The following is a 17,756-nucleotide window of genomic DNA, read 5'->3' as shown; positions in this document are numbered from 1 at the left end:
GGGGTTTGCGGGGGAGGGGGGGTGGTCAGAGCCGGCAGCGGCTGTTGGGGTTTGCGGGGGGGCTGGTCAGAGCCGGCAGCGGCCGTTGGGGTTTGCGGGGGAGGGGGCGGGGGCTGGTCAGAGCCGGCAGCGGCCGTTGGGGTTTGCGGGGGGGCTGGTCAGAGCCGGCAGCTGCGGCCGGGGGCGCTGAGTTCCCGCCCGCGTGAGGGCTCAGCCCCCCCCCCGCCTCCCCCGGGCATGAGCGCGCGCCCCGCCCGCCGCGGGTCACGGCACCGGGCCGGCCGCCCCTCCCCCCCCCCGCCGGGCCGCTCTCTGGGGCGCTCGGGGCCGCCATGTCGGGCGCCCACCCGTCGCGGACGAAGGGGTCGGTCCGGGCCGAGTCCCTGGTGCCCGCCCTGATCCCGCGCAGCAACCTGCTCGGCGCCCTGGAGGAGAAGCGGCGGCTGCAGCTCAAGGTCCGCGCGGGAGGGGGCGAGAGGGGATTGCCCGACGCCCCCCGCCCCATTCCTCAATCCCCTCTCGCCCCTCTCCCCCGCCTCCAACCCCCCCCACCCCCACACATTGCCTGAACCCCCCCACCCCATTCCTCAATCCCCCCTCGCCCCCTCCCCCAACCCCCACATTGCCCGACCCCCCCATTCCTCAATCCCCTCTCGCCCTCTCCCCCGCCTCCAACCCCCCCACCCCCACACATTGCCTGAACCCCCCCACCCCATTCCTCAATCCCCCCTCGCCCCCTCCCCCAACCCCCACACCCACACACTGCCCGACCCCCCCATTCCTCAATCCCCTCTCGCCCCCTCCCCCGCCTCCAACCCCCCCACCCCCACACATTGCCTGAACCCCCCCACCCCATTCCTCAATCCCCCCTCGCCCCCTCCCCCAACCCCCACACCCACACATTGCCCCTTCCCCTGCCTCCAACCCCCCCATTCCTCAATCCCCTCTCGCCCCCTCTCCCGCCTCCAGCCCCCCACACCCACACATTGCCTGACCCTCCCATTCCTCAATCCCCTCTCACACCCTCCCCGAGCCTCCGCCCCACCCACGCCCACACATTGCCCGACCCCCCCCACCCCATTCCTCAATCCCCTCTCGCCTCCTCCCCCAGCCTCCGCCACCCCACACCCACACTTTGCCTGACCCCCCCACCCCATTCCTCAATCCCCTCTCGTCCCTTCCCCCAGCCTCCAACCCCCCCACCCCATTCCTCAATCCCCTCTCGTCCCCTCCCCCAGCCTCCAACCCCCCCACCCCCACACGTTGCTCGACCCCCTCACCCCGTTCCTCAATCCCCCCTCGCCCCCTCCCTCAGCCTCAGCCCCCCCCACGCCCGCAGGTTGCCCGACCCCCCCACCCCGTTCCTCAGGCCCCTCTCGCCCCCTCCCCCCAGCCTCCGTCCCCCACACCTGCACGTTGCCCGACCCCCCCCACCCCGTTCCTCAGTCCCCTCTCGCCCCCTCCCCCCAGCCTCCGCCCCCCCACACCTGCACGTTGCCCGCCCCCCCCACCCTGTTCCTCAGTCCCCTCTCGCCCCCTCCCCCCAGCCTCCACCCCCCCCACGCCCGCGCGTTGCCCGACCCCCTCCCACCCCGTTCCTCAGTGTGTGGGTGTAGGGGGGTGCAGGCTGGGGGGAGGGGTCAAGGGGGGATTGAGGAATGGGGTGGGGTGGTCGGGCATTGTGTGGGTGTGGGGGGGTGGAGGCTGGGGGAGGGGGTGAGACGGGATTGAGGAATGGGGTGGGGGGGTCGGGCAATGTGTGGGTGTGGGGGGGTGGAGGCTGGGGGGAGGGGGCATGAGGGGATTGAGGAATGGGGTGTGGGGGGTCGGGCGAGGTGTGGGGGGGTGGTGGCTGGGGGGAGGGGGTGAGAGTGGATTGAAGAATGTGGTGGGGGGTGGAGACTGGGGGAGGGGGAGAGAGATGGGGAGTTGGAGGAGGGGAGGGGGTGAGAGTTGGGGGCTGGAGTAGATTGGGGAGTGCGTGGGTGGGTGGGTAGAGGAAGCTGGGGGAGGGGGTAGTTGGAGGAGGGGCGGGTGGTAGTTTGGGCGAGGAGGGGGTGAGAGGTGGAGGAGGCTGGGGGGAGGGGTGGGTGGTGGTAGAGGAGACCGGGGGGCTGTCCTCCAGCTTCTGCTGTTTTTGTCAGAGGAAGCAGGCCAGCTGTCGCCCAGAGGCAGTGGCCTGTCCCTGCACCCCCCTCCCCACTAGAGAGCCCCATCGCTGCATGGGGCCCATAGACCACCTTACACCCTCAGGCCCACGGTTCTCTCCTCTGTCCCCCCACACCCTCTTCGCTGGAGCCTGTCGGCTGGCACCATTCCCAGCCAGGCCCTTGACTCCCTGCTGCCTGGTACAGAAACAACGCCCAGCTTATTTCTAACTCACTCCTCCATGGTGCCTGTGAGCCTTAGTGGGGGCTGGAGTCACCGCTTTGGGTCTCCGAGTGGGGACCAGGATTTTTTGTAGAGAGATGATAGATTGATAAATTCATGCACCAGCTATTGGTAGGTCTCTTTCTTTGCAATGCCATTTTGCTCCCACAGACAGAGCTTTCTGAAACTGAGTAATTTAGCCAAATGAGAGAAAGAAAGAGCCTGATTCTCTCCATTTTATGACCTTGTGCAGTCATTTACCCCTATGCAAGACAATGTACAATGCTACCAGGCCCGACTAGCAGTGGATTGCACCCATCTTGCACAGAGATAAATAACAGCATGAGGGCTCCTAGGTAGGATGGTAATACAAATAAATTGCAAAACAGTGGAGAATCAGCCCCTAAAGAGTCTGGATTCCTTTCTGGTCCCACCTCTTCCCCACCTTTGCAGTGTGACCTTGGACATGTTACTTCTTTCCTTCCTTTCCCTTCTTTACAATGTAGTTGTTAGGTTAACTTCATTAATGCTTAGGAAGTGCTCAAATACTTGAGTAGTACACAGTTAAAAGTGATCAGTGCCTGTGAATAACAGCTTTTAGGTAAACATGTCTGGTTTTCTTTCCTGGCTAGAAGTTCCTGCTGCACAGGTTATTTTTTGTTGCCAAGCTATCAGAAAGAGCAGACAGGCGAGAGGTTACAGGTACAATAATATCTTTTCATCAATCTGCCTTTTGACTATTTAACTTGTAAGATACTTGCCCTGGGGATGCAGACTCTGGTAGGTGAGGAGTAGCAGAAATTTCAGGGCTACCCAGCAGAAACAGCTGCTCTCCTGGGTTCTATATAGTTCATTTAAAAAGTGAGGTTTCAGAGTAGCAGCCATGTTTGTCTGTATGCGCAACCCCCCCCCCCCCCCAAAAAAAAAAAACAGGAGTACTTGTGGCACCTTAGAGACAAACAAATTTATTAGAGCATAAGCTTTCGTGGGCTACAGCCCACTTCATCGGATGCATTGAATGGAACATATAGTAAGAAGATAGATATATACACATACGGAGAAGGTGGAATTTGCCATACAATTTGTAAGAGGCCACATGTTAAGTATCCTCACACCTTCTTGTCAACTGTCTACCTGATTACCACTACAAAAGTTTTTTTTCTCCTGCTGATAATAGCTCATCTTAATTAATTAGCCTCTTAGCCCTGGTCTACACTAGGAGTTGAGGTCGAATTTAGCAGCATTAAATTGATTTAACCCTGCACGCATCCACACGACGAAGTCCTTTTTTTCGACTTAAAGGGCTCTTAAAATCGATTTCCTTACTCCACCCCCGACAAGGGGATTAGCGCTGAAATTGGCCTTGCCGGGTCAAATTTGGGGTACTGTGGATGCACTTAGATGGTATTGGCCTCCGGGAGCTATCCCAGAGTGCTCCGTTGTGACTGCGCTGGACAGCACTCTGAACTCAGATGCACTGGCCAGGTAGACAGGAAAAGGCCCGCAAACTTTTGAATTTCATTTCCTGTTTGGCCAGCGTGGCAAGCTGCAGGTGAGTGCAGAGCTCATCAGCAGAGGTGACCGTGATGGAGTCTCAGAATCGCAAAAGAGCCCCAGCATGGACCAAATGGGAGGTACGGGATCTGATTGCTGTATGGGGAGAGGAATCCGTGCTATCAGAAGTCTGTTCCAGTTTTCGAAATGCCAAAACATTTGTCAAAATCTCCCAGGGCATGAAGGACAGAGGCCATAATAGGGACACGAAGCAGTGCCGCGTGAAACTTAAGGAGCTGAGGCAAGCTTACCAGAAAACCAGAGAGGCAAACGGCCGCTCCGGGTCAGAGCCCCAAACATGCTGCTTCTATGATGAGCTGCATGCAGTTTTAGGGGGTTCAGCCACCACTACCCCAACCGTGTTGTTTGACTCCTTCAGTGGAGATGGAGGCAACACGGAAGCAGGTTTTGGGGACTAGGAAGATAGCTCACAGCAAGCAAGCGGAGAAACCGGTTTTCCCGACAGCCAGGAACTGTTTTTCATCCTGGACCTGGAGCCAGTACCCCCCAAACCCACCCAGGGCTGCCCCCTGGACCCACCAGGCGGAGAAGGGACCTCTGGTGAGTGTACCTTTTTAAATACTATACATGGTTTAAAAGCAAGCGTGTTTAATGATTAATTTGCCCTGGCATTCGCAGCTCTCCTGGATGTACTCCCAATGCCTTTGCAAAAGGTTTCTGGGGAGGGCAGCCTTATTCTGTCCACCATGGTAGGACACTTTACCACTCCAGGCTAGTAGCACGTACTCGGGAATCATTGTAGAACAAAGCATTGCAGTGTATGTTTGCTGGCGTTCAAACAACATCCGTTCTTTATCTCTCTGTGTTATCCTCAGAAGAGTGATATCATTCATGGTCACCTGGTTGACATAGGGTGCTTTTCTTAAGGGGACATCAGAGGTGCCCTTTCCTGCTGGGCTGTTTGCCTGTGGCTGAACAGAAATGTTCTCCGCTGTTAGCCACAGGGAGAGGGGAGGGGCTAGCCACGTGGTGGGGGTAGGCAAAATGCGACCTTGTAACGAAAGCACATGTGCTATGTATGTAATGTTAACAGCAAGGTTTACCGTGAAAGAGTGTACCCATTGTTCTATAAAATGTGTCTTTTTAAATATCACTGTCCCTTTTTTTTCCTCCACCAGCTGCATGTGTTTCAATGATCACAGAATCTTCTCCTTCCCAGAGGCTAGTGAAGATTAGAAGGCGAAAAAAACGCACTTGCGATGAAATGTTCTCTGAGCTCATGCTGTCCTCCCACACTGACACTCCATCTGTCTTTTACATCTTTGGCTAGCAGCAGACGGTGCAGTAGGACTGCTAGCCATCCTCATGTCCTGCCTGCCTGGCAGAAGATGGTGCAATAGGATTACTAGCCATCCTCATCTCCTGCCTGCTCGCCATAAGATGGTACAATAGGACTGCCGGCAGGACTAAAGAGGATGATCTGGTCGAGTCACTCCTAATTTAGTCCCTGCACCCATGTCTGCCCAGGCGCTCCTGACCGACCTTACCAAGGCTGCCAGGAGCACCTCGGACACGATGACAATGGTTATCAGGCCTATTGCTCCGTCTGCTGCCACAAGGCAATGGGTTGCTGCTGCTGTGTAGCAATGCAGTACCACATCTGCCAGCACCCAGGAGACGTACGGTGACAGTGAGCTGAGTGGGCTCCATGCTTGCCATGGTATGGCGTCTGCACAGGTGACTCAGGAAAAAAGGTGCAAAACGATTGTCTGCCGTTGCTTTCACAGAGGGAGGGCCTGACGACATGTACCCAGAACCACCCGCGACAATGTTTTTTGCCCCATCAGGCATTGGGATCTCAACCCAGAATTCCAATGGGCGGCGAAGACTGCAGAAACTGTGGGATAGCTACCCACAGTGCAACGCTCCGGAAGTCGACGCTAGCCTCGGTACTGTGGAAGCACTCCACCGAGTTAATGCACTTAGAGCATTTTGTGTGGGGACACACACAATCGACTATATAAAAACGATTTCTAAAAAAACAACTTCTATAAATTTGACCTAATTTCGTAGTGTAGACATACCCTTACTGTTTGTATGGCAAATTCCACCTTCTCCGTATGTGTATATATATATCTTCTTACTATATGTTCCATTCAATGCATCCAGTGAAGTGGGCTGTAGCCCATAAAAGGTTATGCTCTAATAAATTTGTTAGTCTTTAAGGTGCCACAAGGACTCCTGGTTTTTTTTAAAAGTGAGGATAGAGTTCCCAATACAGCTTTAATGACAACTTAAATAACGACCACTTCAGACCTGGCATGGGAGAATACACCAGTCTCTTTGGCTCCTATAATAAAGCTAAACTGCCTTTAAGGTAAGTCCAGATATATTGCTGATCCTGAAAGGAATTAATTATATGACCACCAAGACCAGGTTTATTCATTGCTGAAGTAATTAGAGGCTGGTAGAACAAAGCTTGCTGTACAAATACATTTCTCATTTATGCCATTATAAATCATAAATTCGTCTGCATACCTATCCCCTAACACCTAGAGCAAACCTGTGATATCAGGTAAAAGACGCACTTTTAAAGTGCTGCTGCCTGTTTCCCACCCTCCCAGCCCTCAGGGCCCTGTCTGTTGTTGTCAGCCACACACCAGCGTCATGGCTGAAGAGGACCTGAATCCATTGTTTTCACAGCTTCATCACCAACAAGGAAAAGATGAGCACCGTGACCTCACTTTATTTTGAAGACAGTGGAACTAAGTATTGTGAATTAAGCAGCACCGCTTGGATTTAAATCCAATGCATCATGTATGCAGAGGGGGCAGGGATGGCTGCAGTATATGTTAAAGAAAGATAGCAGCCTTTCAACATACCCTTCTTTTTTTTTTTGGTATGACAAGTGATAAATACAAACAGTTTAAAAAAAAAACAAACCCTCAACACACCAATTACTTCATAACCCCAACTGGAGAAGAAGTGTGTGAAAGTAGTTGACATTTCCTTCTGCTATCACACCATGGTACTGGTTTCGGTGATTCATTAAATCATTTCTTCTCTACAGTAGGTGGTGATTTTTCAGTTACACACCAGAGGGAGCTGGCTTTGTCCTCAAAGAGATCAGACTTGGCATGAACTCCAAATAAAATATGGAAAGTAGCAGTTACTGTGATGCATTCACAGTGGTGTAACAGTTGAAGATTTATGCTGCTATGGTCAGGGACAGCCCCTAGATGTCAGCCTGATCATCCTCTTGAGCAGAAGCTTCTGTGAGCTACAGCTCACTTCTAATTCCATACCTAGCGTTTTATTTTTTTCCCCCTTTCTTTCAGTTTTTTTTGTTAAGCATCCGTCCAAAGCTGTAGCCACTACACAGTTATAGCAAATGTTTCATACAAAGGGTAAGTAACCTACAGATAATGGACTGGCAATAAAGCAGTAGTCTATTTACAGGGTGGGAGTACCGATGAACCTACCATTTGGTTAGATACTAATGCAATAAAAAGTTATCACTTGTCAAGAGTCCTTGCTTAGTACTAAATACTGGAGCAAATGAGAGCACAGCTATCAATAAGCAACCCTGAAGGGAACGGGGAGATCTTTATTTTCAGAGCAGGAGACTGATTCTATGACCTACATTCAATTATGACTGTTTCTGTTAAACCAAATGATTAGTATATGTATATTGAATACCTTGATGAATGAGGATGCAGTAGTTATTGGTGCCTTTATCAAACAGCTACACATTTAGCTGCAACAGCCAGAGGCAAGGATTCTTATCCATGTGGATTTGTAAAACTCCCACAGAGTTATTTCTAAAGCATTCCCAACCTGTATGGCCTTTGGGTGCTGCACAGTTAAAAAAAACAACCACAACAACAAAGACAGAGCTAAGCATTCAATGCAACAATTGTTAGGGGAAATTCTGGGCACTCTTTGCTACATGCCTCAGCTAATACACCAAGTACAACAGTTTTAGGTGAACCATGTTAAGATTAAGCCTATTGCTGAAATGTTATATTAATTATATTAGCCATTAATCAATCTGATTAGCTGGCCCCAATTTTACTGAATATGATACTTGAGCAAAGCCATTTTCAAAAAACCTAGGGAGTCTTGTGCCTATAGGAAGAGAATAGACTCCCAAGCCAATGACTATTTTTAATGTTTCTTCTTAGATTTAAAGAGTCAGCTCACTCACCGCATTTTTTGATGGCCTCTGACATTATGACTATAGCATAGGGTGAGGTGAAATGCTAGTTTTCTGAAGTTGTACACTATATTCCCACATGACAGCCAATCCTGTGTTTTTTAAATAAGGTTACCATGAAAGACTGTTTCAGAACATATTAAAATACCACCTTGGAGAACCAGTCTCAGGTCTACTTCTCCTCTATCCCAGCTCCATTCTTCATATACTAGAGGTAGGTTAAGTAAATCTCCTTGGGTAATACATTCTATAAGCTTGTGGGCCTCCCACAGTGAAAGCTGTATCCTTGATTCTTGTGCAAACACCCTGGGTGCTATCTGTCCAACCATCCCTGTCAACCCTAGCTGATGTAGTGAATGTAGTGCAAGGCAGGCTCTAAGGGTCTAGTTCATTTAAGGCTTTAAAGAAAAGGACTAGAACCTTAAAATTAGGGCGGTCAAGCAATTAAAATAATCGTGATTAACTGCATGATTAAAAAAATTAATTGGATCATACTGTTAAACAATGGAATGCCATTTATTTATTTTATTTATTACAAATATTTGCACTGTAAAAACGATAAAAGAAATCATATTTTCAATTCACCTCATACAAGAACTGTAATGCAATCTCTTTATCGTGAAAGTGCAGCTTACAAATGTAGATTTTTTTTTTTTGTTACAGAACTGCATTCAAAAATAAAACTGTAAAACTTTCAAGCCTTAAATTTGGACTGAACTCCTTGGGGGAGAATAGTATGTCTCCTGCTCTGTTTTACCCGCATTCTGCCATATATTTCATGTTATAGCAGTCTCCGGTGAGGACCCAGCATATACTGTTCGTTTTAAGAACACTTTCACTGCAGATTTGACAAAACACAAAGAAGGTACCAATATGAGATTTCTCAAGATAGCTACACCACTCGACTCAAGGTTTAAGAATCTGAAGTGCCTTCCAAAATCTGAGAGAGACGACGTGTGGAGAATGCTTTCAGAAATCTTAAAAGAGCAACACTCTGATGTGGAAACTACAGAACCCGAACCACCAAAAAAAGAAAATCAATCTTCTGCTGGTGGCATCTGCCTCAGATGATGAAAGTGAACATGCATGAGTCTGCACTGCTTTGGATCGTTATTGAGCAGAACCCATCATCAGCATGATCGCATATCCTCTGGCATGGTGGTTGAAGATGACGGGACATATGAATCTTGAGTGCGTCTGGCATGTAAATATCTTGTGACACCGGCTACAACCGTGCCATGCAAATGCCTGTTCTCACTGTCAGGTGACATTGTTGTCTGAGTGACTGCCTGAACAAGAAGTAGGACTGAATGGATTTGTAGGTTCTAAAGTTTTACATTTTTATTTTTAATGCAGTTTTTTGGTACATAATTCTACATTTGTAAGTTCAACTTTCATGAGCGATATTGCATTAACAGTTCTTATATATGGTGAACTTAAAAATATTTTTACAGTGCAAATATTTGTAAAAAAAAAAATATAAAGTGAGCACTGTACACTTGGTGTTCTGTGTTGTAACTGAAATCAATATATTTGAAAATGTAGAAAACATCCAAAAATATGTAATAAATTTCAGTTGGTATTCTATTGTTTAACAGTGCGATTAAAACTTCAATTAATCGTGTGAGTTAACTGTGATGAATCTACAGCCCTACTGGTGGGGTTAGTGACTGAGAATCAGTTGTCTCTAGGACTGTCCATGTTGTTCCAATCTATTCAAGTAATGCCCCCAATTTGCAATTCTGAGTGAAGAAGACGGGACAACATTCTCTGTAGAGTCCATCAGTACCAGAGGGAATAGTGCCCCCCAGCTCTGGCTGAGCACTTGAACTTTGCAGTGTTTCCACCTCAGCATCTATGATCCAGCTTGGAAGCTCATCATACACCAATACCATCTGATCAGTTATTTTTATATTCAGTTGTTTTTTACACTGAACCTTTGTAACAACCCCACTTTTTCCTTTGCAGTCCTCCAGCGGCACATTATATCATATCCTCCAAGCTCTAGCTTCTCTCCAGAAGCAAGGCTCCAGGTAAGTGTTTCAGAAGAGCTCAAAGAAACCAGCTCATGTGGAAGTAACTTTTAATGCAGGAATGACAATGAATTTGTTAGGGTTAAAATGAGCATTCAGTATAATTATTAGAGAGAAATAGCTTAGTATTTCCCCCTGCTGAACACTGAGAGACCATGGAGTGGGTTACGTTTTAATTTTAGTGTGAAAAATATTTTCCTCATTTAGATTTATCTGTATTTATCCTTCCTTGTTCTTCAGGTGCCATATGCCTCTTTCTTTTGAAAGGAGGAATGGCTCTTTTCCTCCTCTTCAGTATCCCATACAAAACTGGATAGGTGGGAATGAGTACTAAGAAAGTTGGCAAACTCCTCCATTGAAATTTCTCTGTTTTCCTTGGACTTCAGTTGTTTGCAGTTCTCCTGCCCTCTGAGATCCAATGCCTAGCATTTAATTTGGCTATACAGTTTCCAAATTGTGCTTTGAACAAGAACAGGTATGACATTGTGTGCTCCACTAGCCACTGGGTGGCACCTTCTTCTGGCAATTAGCTCTGCCTAGTTCAGCACCCCCTTTCTTCTCTTCCCTTGTTGCAGCTCTCCTCCCACTCAGAGTTGCAGCATGCTGCTTCGTGACTCAGCCCTCTGCCCAGCTCACTGTTTTTCCCTCTTCAGGGGGGTCTTTCAAAGCCTTTTGCCACCAACAGTGTCATGCAATCCTCACACCCACTGCCCTAACTGGGTCACTCCTGCATTGACTCAGGCAGCCTTCCAATTCACTGCCTCAGGCTGTGCCACTCTGCAGCAGATGGCAGAGGGACCCAGGCCTGCCCTCTGCCCTGGGTTCGAGTCTAGGACCCTCAACAAGCAATCAAGGTGTGTGTCTATATCAACTTTACTGCTCTCACCCACCATGCATCTTCTCCCCCTTCCTTCTCCCTTCCTGCAGGCTTCCTCGCTGCTGCTCCCCACACTGTTGCTGCCTTCCTGGCTTTATGAAAGCCCTGCATGTTCCCTCAATCTTGAGCCTTCTTCTAATTAGCTCCCTCCACACAGCCTAAATATCCCCAATTCACAGCTTAATTGGGTGATTGAGCCCACCTGGCCTAATTCAGTTCTTGCAGTGGCAGCTTGGAGAGTACACCCCAGCACAAGATGCAGTAAAGGAGACACTATTAACATGCTGAAAATATCTCAGGCATTTGCTTTCATTTTGTAATTGACTGCTGTCCTAGTCAAACTCATCAGATGTATAAACTTTTACCAGTCAAAACCACACATCTATAATATATAAATATAAAACCACACCCCACAATATATAATTACTCTTCAAGATAAGAGCCTTAAGATGTGGTAAGATAAGGAGACCATATCAACAGTTAGATCCAAAATAGAACTAGGTGATCACTAATATAGGCAGGAAGTTTAAAAAAAAAACGATGTTAAAAATAGCGATGGTCTATATGATGCAAGTAATCAAACATTGCCAGTTTATGAAATACACCATGTCTGGTCAGAAACCGTTTATGTGTACAGAAGAATGATGGAATTCAGACTACAGCTAACTTTCTTCACTTAGTGCTTTGTTACAGGAAATTAAGATTTTAGTGGTGTCACATAACATCCCAACCAGGCTCTTCCTGCAGTGGTATGTCACAATGGTGATACTGCCTGTGACATACCTGGAAGATGTGACACAATCAGAGTCTACAGAAGAGGTGGTCACTGAATGTCTTACACTCCTCCTCAAACTGGGAACATACCTTTCAAAGACTTTTAAGGTGAAACTTACATTAAAATAGAATGTTCAAGTTACTATTCTAAATTAACTTTTTTTCAAAACTATATGAGTTTACTAATGCAAATAAGTCCTGGTTTAGTCTCATCTTGCTGTGCATTGACCTGCCTTTCTCCTTGGACTCTAGAATGGTGTAGTGAGAGGAATGAAGAAAACACTTGGCTTTTATTTCAAACCTCGGTCTTCCAAACTACACCAGCTTGTTTGGTGCAGCCACTGGTGACACCTTTTCAGTCCATCACTGACTGCATTAACAAGCTGAAAACCATACAAATTTCATTCTTCAACCTCATGGGCTAAGCTACCCTCTAAATTCTGGTTACCCAGCTCAGCCTGATCCATTGTTCTGAGCAGAGCAAGAACACCACTTGTAAATAGGGAAGATAAATCAGACATGCTTCCTTTAGCACATTCCCTTCATTGGGGGATAGGAATGCCCTGGGTGTATTTAATGAATTTGTAACATAAAAGTCTAACTGCGCTGAAGTACTATAATTTTATTTCACACACAGGTGAGCAGTAAGGGACTTGGTGACAATCTACACACCCTTGTTCCAGAACTTCTAATCCCAGCAGAAACAATTAACTACTTGGGCAAGGCAAAAGAATTTATGAGTCCAGAAGCATTTCTGAAAATGTATAACAATCCTTTACAGCCTGCCATGGCTTCAGGTACTTCTGCAGTTTTACAAGGCAATTAGTTGGGATGAATTGTTTAGAGGGCAGATAGTACAAAACACGAACCCTATGGAACCAAACTTCTAGCTCACATAATGGTGAATTTATGGGAAAGTATAAGGATGCTAACAGGTAGTGGAACCTGGAGAATTACTGTAATTGAGTGTACCTATTAACAAGAGATTCCTTCCCTGTTAAGAACTCTTCTAAACAAATGTTGCCTTTTAAAGTTATTCCATGAAGTCACCACCTCCTCTGAAAATATTTAATATTGTCCTTTCACAAGTACAGTAATGAGCTTTTCATTCCAGCTGCAGCATGTGATTGTGTGCCTGAGGGGCACAAGATTAGAATCTTGACCTGATGCTTAGTCTTAGTGGTAACACCATCTCCTCCCCTTTTAGGGGCTCAATAGGAGTGGACATTTAATGCTTCTGATTAGACCCTCCAACTGTGCATATTGAAGGGGGGAGGGAAAGAGAAGAGCGCAAAACTCAGTCTTGGAGGAAAAATCAGAAGTAAAGGTGGTTTCACAAGAACTGTTGCCCATTTTGTTCATCACAGTGACACAGGTCCCTGCAATTGTCACCATGTTGCTTATAGCTCTGCCCCTCCCAATCCAGCCAGGAAAGGTGGCTAGGAATGCAAGCTGCTTTCCTGAAAGGATGCTCAAGACCTTTTCTGCTCTGTGAGGGGAGCAGTGAGGCTAAGTAGATGGGGGAAGCCTTGCTCCAGAACCTATATTAGAATAAGCTTGTTTTCAATGTGGGAGACAAAGCCATTCTGAAATACACCACTCCTATCCCCCTACAGTACTAGAGGGCTGCAGGACTGAAGTGTAATCTACAAGGCCTATAAGAGGTAGCATGTTCCCCCAATTAACCCGAAGGGCTAGTCTGATATTTTGATTAACAGGCTAGTTTGAGTTGCAGGGTTAAAGAAATCACTTTCAGCTGCTTGTATGAATATTGGCTCAATTCCATTTCAATGATTAAGGCTTTCATCTTTTCTTCCTCACAGAAACTGTGTGGCCTACCCCTTGTCACTTGTATCCATGATACACTAAAGTACTTCCTCCTTAGCATTATGTCATGTTTTCATTATTTACAAAACACGCTTCAAGGCCCCCTTGAATTCTACAAGTAACAACGTGAACAAGCTACCATGAATGCTGGATCCACTTATCTTTTAGAGACCATGCACTTTTAACCTGACATTCTTTCTGGAGACCAGTGGAAGTATGAAAGAGGAGCTTCTATGCAGTAGGAGAGGGTCAGGAAAAGGGCTTCAATGTAAGGCATGTGTTATCTGCCATATGAAATGTGAATAGACAGTCTTTCAAGGACAGGATGAAACTATGGAATGTGACAATCACTGTGCATGAGTTATACCAAAAAATTCAGAGGCAGGGTCAAATGGACATGGGTAGTGCATGAGCTTGTATACAAAAGAATACAAATTAATCATACTTGTATGATAGTCCTAAAGGTCTAGAAAACCACCTAGATAATACTTTGCCCTGCTTATGAGTGCAGGAGACTGGACTAGATGGTCCCTCTTGAGGTCCCTTCCAGTCCTAGGATTCTCTCTCTCTTGCATAGTCTATGAAAGATAGATCAGTTGAGCACTCAGCCATACTTTCTGTGGTTGAATAATTAACAGGCACCAGGTCTCAGATGTAGCCACTTTAAAGAGTAGCAGTTAAAGCTCAGCACTGAAGTCCTATTGTGTTTTCAGTGGATCACAAAAATGCATGGAGAAGTTAGTTATATTTGGATACTGGAATAAATAGGCCTTCAAACAACAAAAGACAGAATCCTTTAATTTTATAAATGTTCACTCAACTGATGAATCCAAACAGATGTTCAAAATTCAGCCAATTTAAATGAAAGCATAACATTTCCACAGTTTCACATAAAAAGCAGGTATGGTTAATACAAATAACTATGACATACAGATAATGGTCAGTACTTAAAGTAGCAATAAAATGGTTAAAGATACAGTAAGTTTCTTTCTATGATATGACAGTCCTTCAAGGCACTGGAATACATCCACAGTTTTGACAGGTGACTGATAACCAGCAGTCACCACCAGCATTCTGGCATTTTTTGGTTCATACTTTAACAAAAACAAAAGTCTGCAGCAAGTCAGTGAGGGAAAGTCTCTTGCAAGGCATCTCCTTTTTAATATAATGTCTAAGAACTAGGAACAAAAGTAACAGTGACATTAAGTAGGTTATTTCCATACATGCACTTTAAATAGTAACTGATACACTGCTTTTTATTCTTTTGGGATTTCTGCTAATGCCATCTGTATTAGCAGCAATTAAGCGTCCTATGTAAATTTCCACAGTAATCAACTCTTCCCATCTAGGATTTTTGAAACCACTGTCAAGACACAGATCATTAAACTTCTTCTGTATGGTTAGATTGCCTTACATGTAAGTAGAGCCTTCATACAGTTCCACCATATCTTCAAAAAAAGCTTTTCACTGTTAGGTCTTGATTTGCAACTTTTCCATGAGGACAGAAAGGTTTTTTAAAAAGTTTTGGAGCATGTTTTCTTTTACAGAGCAGTGCTTTCTGTATCATTGTCAACATTAAGCATGAGATGGTTGTGCAATTCCTTGCTTGCTGACTCTGTAGGAAGCTCTGAAGAGAGGCTACTAAGTGGTTCTTGAACATTGGAATTGGAGTCTACAAAAAAAGCAGGAAAACATAAAATGTATAGTGTCTGGACAGTCATTAGATCTCAGGTATATTTCCTTATAAACAAAGGGAAAGGAACAGATCCAGGTAGGACAACAGCTTAACAGAGGTTTTGCAAGTTCAGGGCCTGCATATGCACACAAGCCACTTCAGAAAAACTGAATGAAGTTTGGGTAGCTCCTCCCAGCCACCCCCATCATCACCTGCCTGACAGAAACAAGCTAAAAAAGAACTGAACATTTCAATGTCAAATTACACTGCCTTGTAATATTCCCAGCTTCTGCTGTAGACACCCACTCTGGAGGAAACAAGAATGAATTTTGCATTCTATAAAGAGTATTATAGAAATACCTCCCCATTACTTAAGTAACGAACATGTATGATATCCAGGGAAGGTGTCTATTACAGGCAGAAGAAGAAACTATTTAAAATCAACACTAATGGTCCCAAGAAAGGGTTGGGTTCAGCTTCTTTCCCCTTGCTGGTAGGGAACATCTTGTAGTTTGTCTTTGATCAATGACAGGGGAGAGTTTTGTTCTGGCCCTTTCTAGGAGAGGTATCCAGAAAGTGACAGAGGGGATCTGAATCTTGCAGTTCTGGTGGCTGTTAGGAACAGGACAGAAAGCCAGAAAGAACAGCTATCTGTTTAAATGAAAGCATTCACCTCAGTGTTTTGGAAAGTAGCCAAGTGTTCATAATATGCCACATACACTTCAGTTTCTCAAGACATAGATCAGTAATTTATTCCTCTGGCTCATGGAGAGGCAATTTAAACCCCCCTGAAGAGCTCAAAGATATCAAACACTAAGCCTCAAACAGAAACAATGGGTAAGTATTATTTGTTTTACAAATGCATAAATGGAAGATCTGGGCCCAGGGATTGTCAGTGGCAAAGGTAGAATTAGAATTTAGGAGCATAACTCCTGCTACTTCCCCACTTTAGCAACAAATTAAATTTATGTAAATCTTTGCTCAAGGGTGTCAGAAAAAAATGGCCTAGAAAATCCAGGTTACTGCAGTTCAGTGATACTGCTGTCTTTATAGGTGGCACTGGAGTCCCGAAGGTCCTACGCTGATAGCTCTTTGCAGAACGCTTAACCGGGTCCTTACCACATGAAGTCATAAGATCCCATGGCCCTTTTTGTAATAGGATTCCAGTTTACATAACTTTCAGCTTACTTAAATTCACTGTGTAGATTCAACCAGTCAGATATGCATTTCCTTCTCTAATTTTTGTACTATGGTGTTGTGTGAAGAAAACATAAAAGCATGTACCATCCATAAAGTGGCTGAATTTCAGTGATAAGTGAAATTGTTCCTTTTTAATCCTTAATTCCAAAGCGCCTAAACTGTTAGGAATAAGAATAATAAAAGGTACAATAAAAACCTTCCAGATTTTAGAACAAGCAGCATGGTAAACAAAGTTATATATTTAGGTGAACCACCACTAAAAAAAAATTAGATTTCTTCTTGTTTCAAGGGTAGACCAAAATAATTTTTGTTTAATACTGAAATAAAGAGATTACAATTTTAAGTACTTTTTAAAAAAAGTATTAAAGGAACTCCTACACAAGGTTCTTACACTGCCATCACCACAAGCATTACTTACTAGACTCAAATGTTAGTAAAGAGCTCTTTACTACCTTTTATTGGACCAACTTCTGTTGGTGAAAGAAGCTTGCAAGCTACACAGAGGTCTTCTTTGCCACACCTGAAGAAGAGCTCTGTGTAGCTTGAAAATGTCTCTTTCAGCAGCAAAAGTTGGTTCAATACAAGGTATTACCTAACCCATCTGGTCTCTCATATCCTGGAACCAATATGTTTACAACACTGCAAGTTACAATTAAAGACTTTCCAAATCCATCTCAGTATTTTATACCTTGTTCATCCCTGCAGTCTGATTTAAAAAAAGTTTTTTAAAAATGGCAGTGGCCCTGGAAGCACTTACACACTTATCACCTTACATTTTCTACAAATTTAGTACTATTGAATTTGCACTAGTAGTTTAGTATTCCAATGGCTTTTATGCAGAATCATGTTAGACTGTGTCATAACCTCTAGGGGAAGGCATGGGACAGGAGAGCTCCCCATCACTACTTCATTGTGAAGGATGGACTAGAAGAGGGAGGGTGACCATTAATAGGAGGATGATGGGGTAAGATTTTTTTTTTTTGCTACAGAGAAATAGTAAAAAGGCACAGCTTCTTCAAATACAACTCAGAATAGAGATAAAATCCATTCATGTTATGACTCCCAGTAAAATAGGACATGAGAAATTAGTGATGCAAAACATGAACTACATTCTAGTCTTGAATCCATTTAGTATTTGTTAAATTTAGGGCAAGCATAAAATAGAAGAGCCATTCTTTTTGCATGCTATATTACTCAGAATGCAAGCAAGCGGCGTTATGCTGACAGGTTAGTATTGGGCATTAGTGCACATTCAGTCATGAACTAGCA

General features: G+C 45.4%; 2 protein-coding genes across 9 annotated transcripts in view; one reads left to right on the top strand and one right to left on the bottom strand.

Annotated features, from left to right (window-relative positions):
* The first annotated feature begins 52 nt into the window (after positions 1-52).
* On the top strand, positions 53-16,595 carry TEX47 (testis expressed 47). 3 transcript variants are annotated; one of them, XM_048865790.2, is made up of 7 exons: positions 55-455; positions 3,003-3,072; positions 8,212-8,315; positions 10,070-10,134; positions 11,692-11,893; positions 12,423-12,582; positions 16,341-16,595. In XM_048865790.2, exons 1-7 carry the CDS (start codon positions 333-335, stop codon positions 16,370-16,372), a joined length of 756 nt encoding a protein of 251 aa, XP_048721747.2. In that variant the 5' UTR covers positions 55-332; the 3' UTR covers positions 16,373-16,595. The 3 variants fall into 3 exon arrangements, with proteins under 3 accessions (XP_048721749.1, XP_048721747.2, XP_048721746.2); XM_048865789.2 differs by lacking the exon at positions 16,341-16,595 and adding an exon at positions 13,609-13,669 and having other exon boundaries at positions 56-455; XM_048865792.2 differs by lacking the exon at positions 12,423-12,582 and having other exon boundaries at positions 53-455.
* Positions 14,388-17,756, bottom strand: part of ARHGAP17 (Rho GTPase activating protein 17) — a 67,625-nt gene continuing 64,256 nt past the window's right edge. For 3 of the 6 annotated variants that reach the window (XM_048865782.2, XM_048865783.2, XM_048865788.2), the window contains one exon: positions 14,388-15,284. In XM_048865782.2, coding sequence (XP_048721739.1) covers positions 15,154-15,284 — 131 coding nt within the window. In that variant the 3' untranslated portion in view covers positions 14,388-15,153. The remainder of the gene's footprint in view (positions 15,285-17,756) is intronic. The other 3 variants (XR_007358684.2, XM_048865786.2, XM_048865785.2) reach the window with 2 other exon arrangements.

This window comes from Caretta caretta, chromosome 10, assembly GCF_965140235.1.
Source record: "Caretta caretta isolate rCarCar2 chromosome 10, rCarCar1.hap1, whole genome shotgun sequence".
In the NCBI taxonomy this organism is placed as follows: domain Eukaryota; kingdom Metazoa; phylum Chordata; order Testudines; family Cheloniidae; genus Caretta; species Caretta caretta.
The sequence above is the reverse complement of the archived record's forward strand: the minus strand, read 5'-3'. Positions and strand labels throughout refer to the sequence as shown.

What these genes read in the sequence shown, in the direction of transcription:
- TEX47 (XM_048865789.2), top strand. Translation starts at nt 333, where the DNA reads ATGTCGGGCGCCCACCCGTCGCGGACGAAGGGGTCGGTCCGGGCCGAG. An exon ending in AGCGGCGGCTGCAGCTCAAG is followed by an intron (nt 456 to 3,002) that starts GTCCGCGCGGGA and finishes TTTCCTGGCTAG; the next exon opens with AAGTTCCTGCTGCACAGGTT. An exon ending in CCATTCTTCATATACTAGAG is followed by an intron (nt 8,316 to 10,069) that starts GTAGGTTAAGTA and finishes TTTCCTTTGCAG; the next exon opens with TCCTCCAGCGGCACATTATA.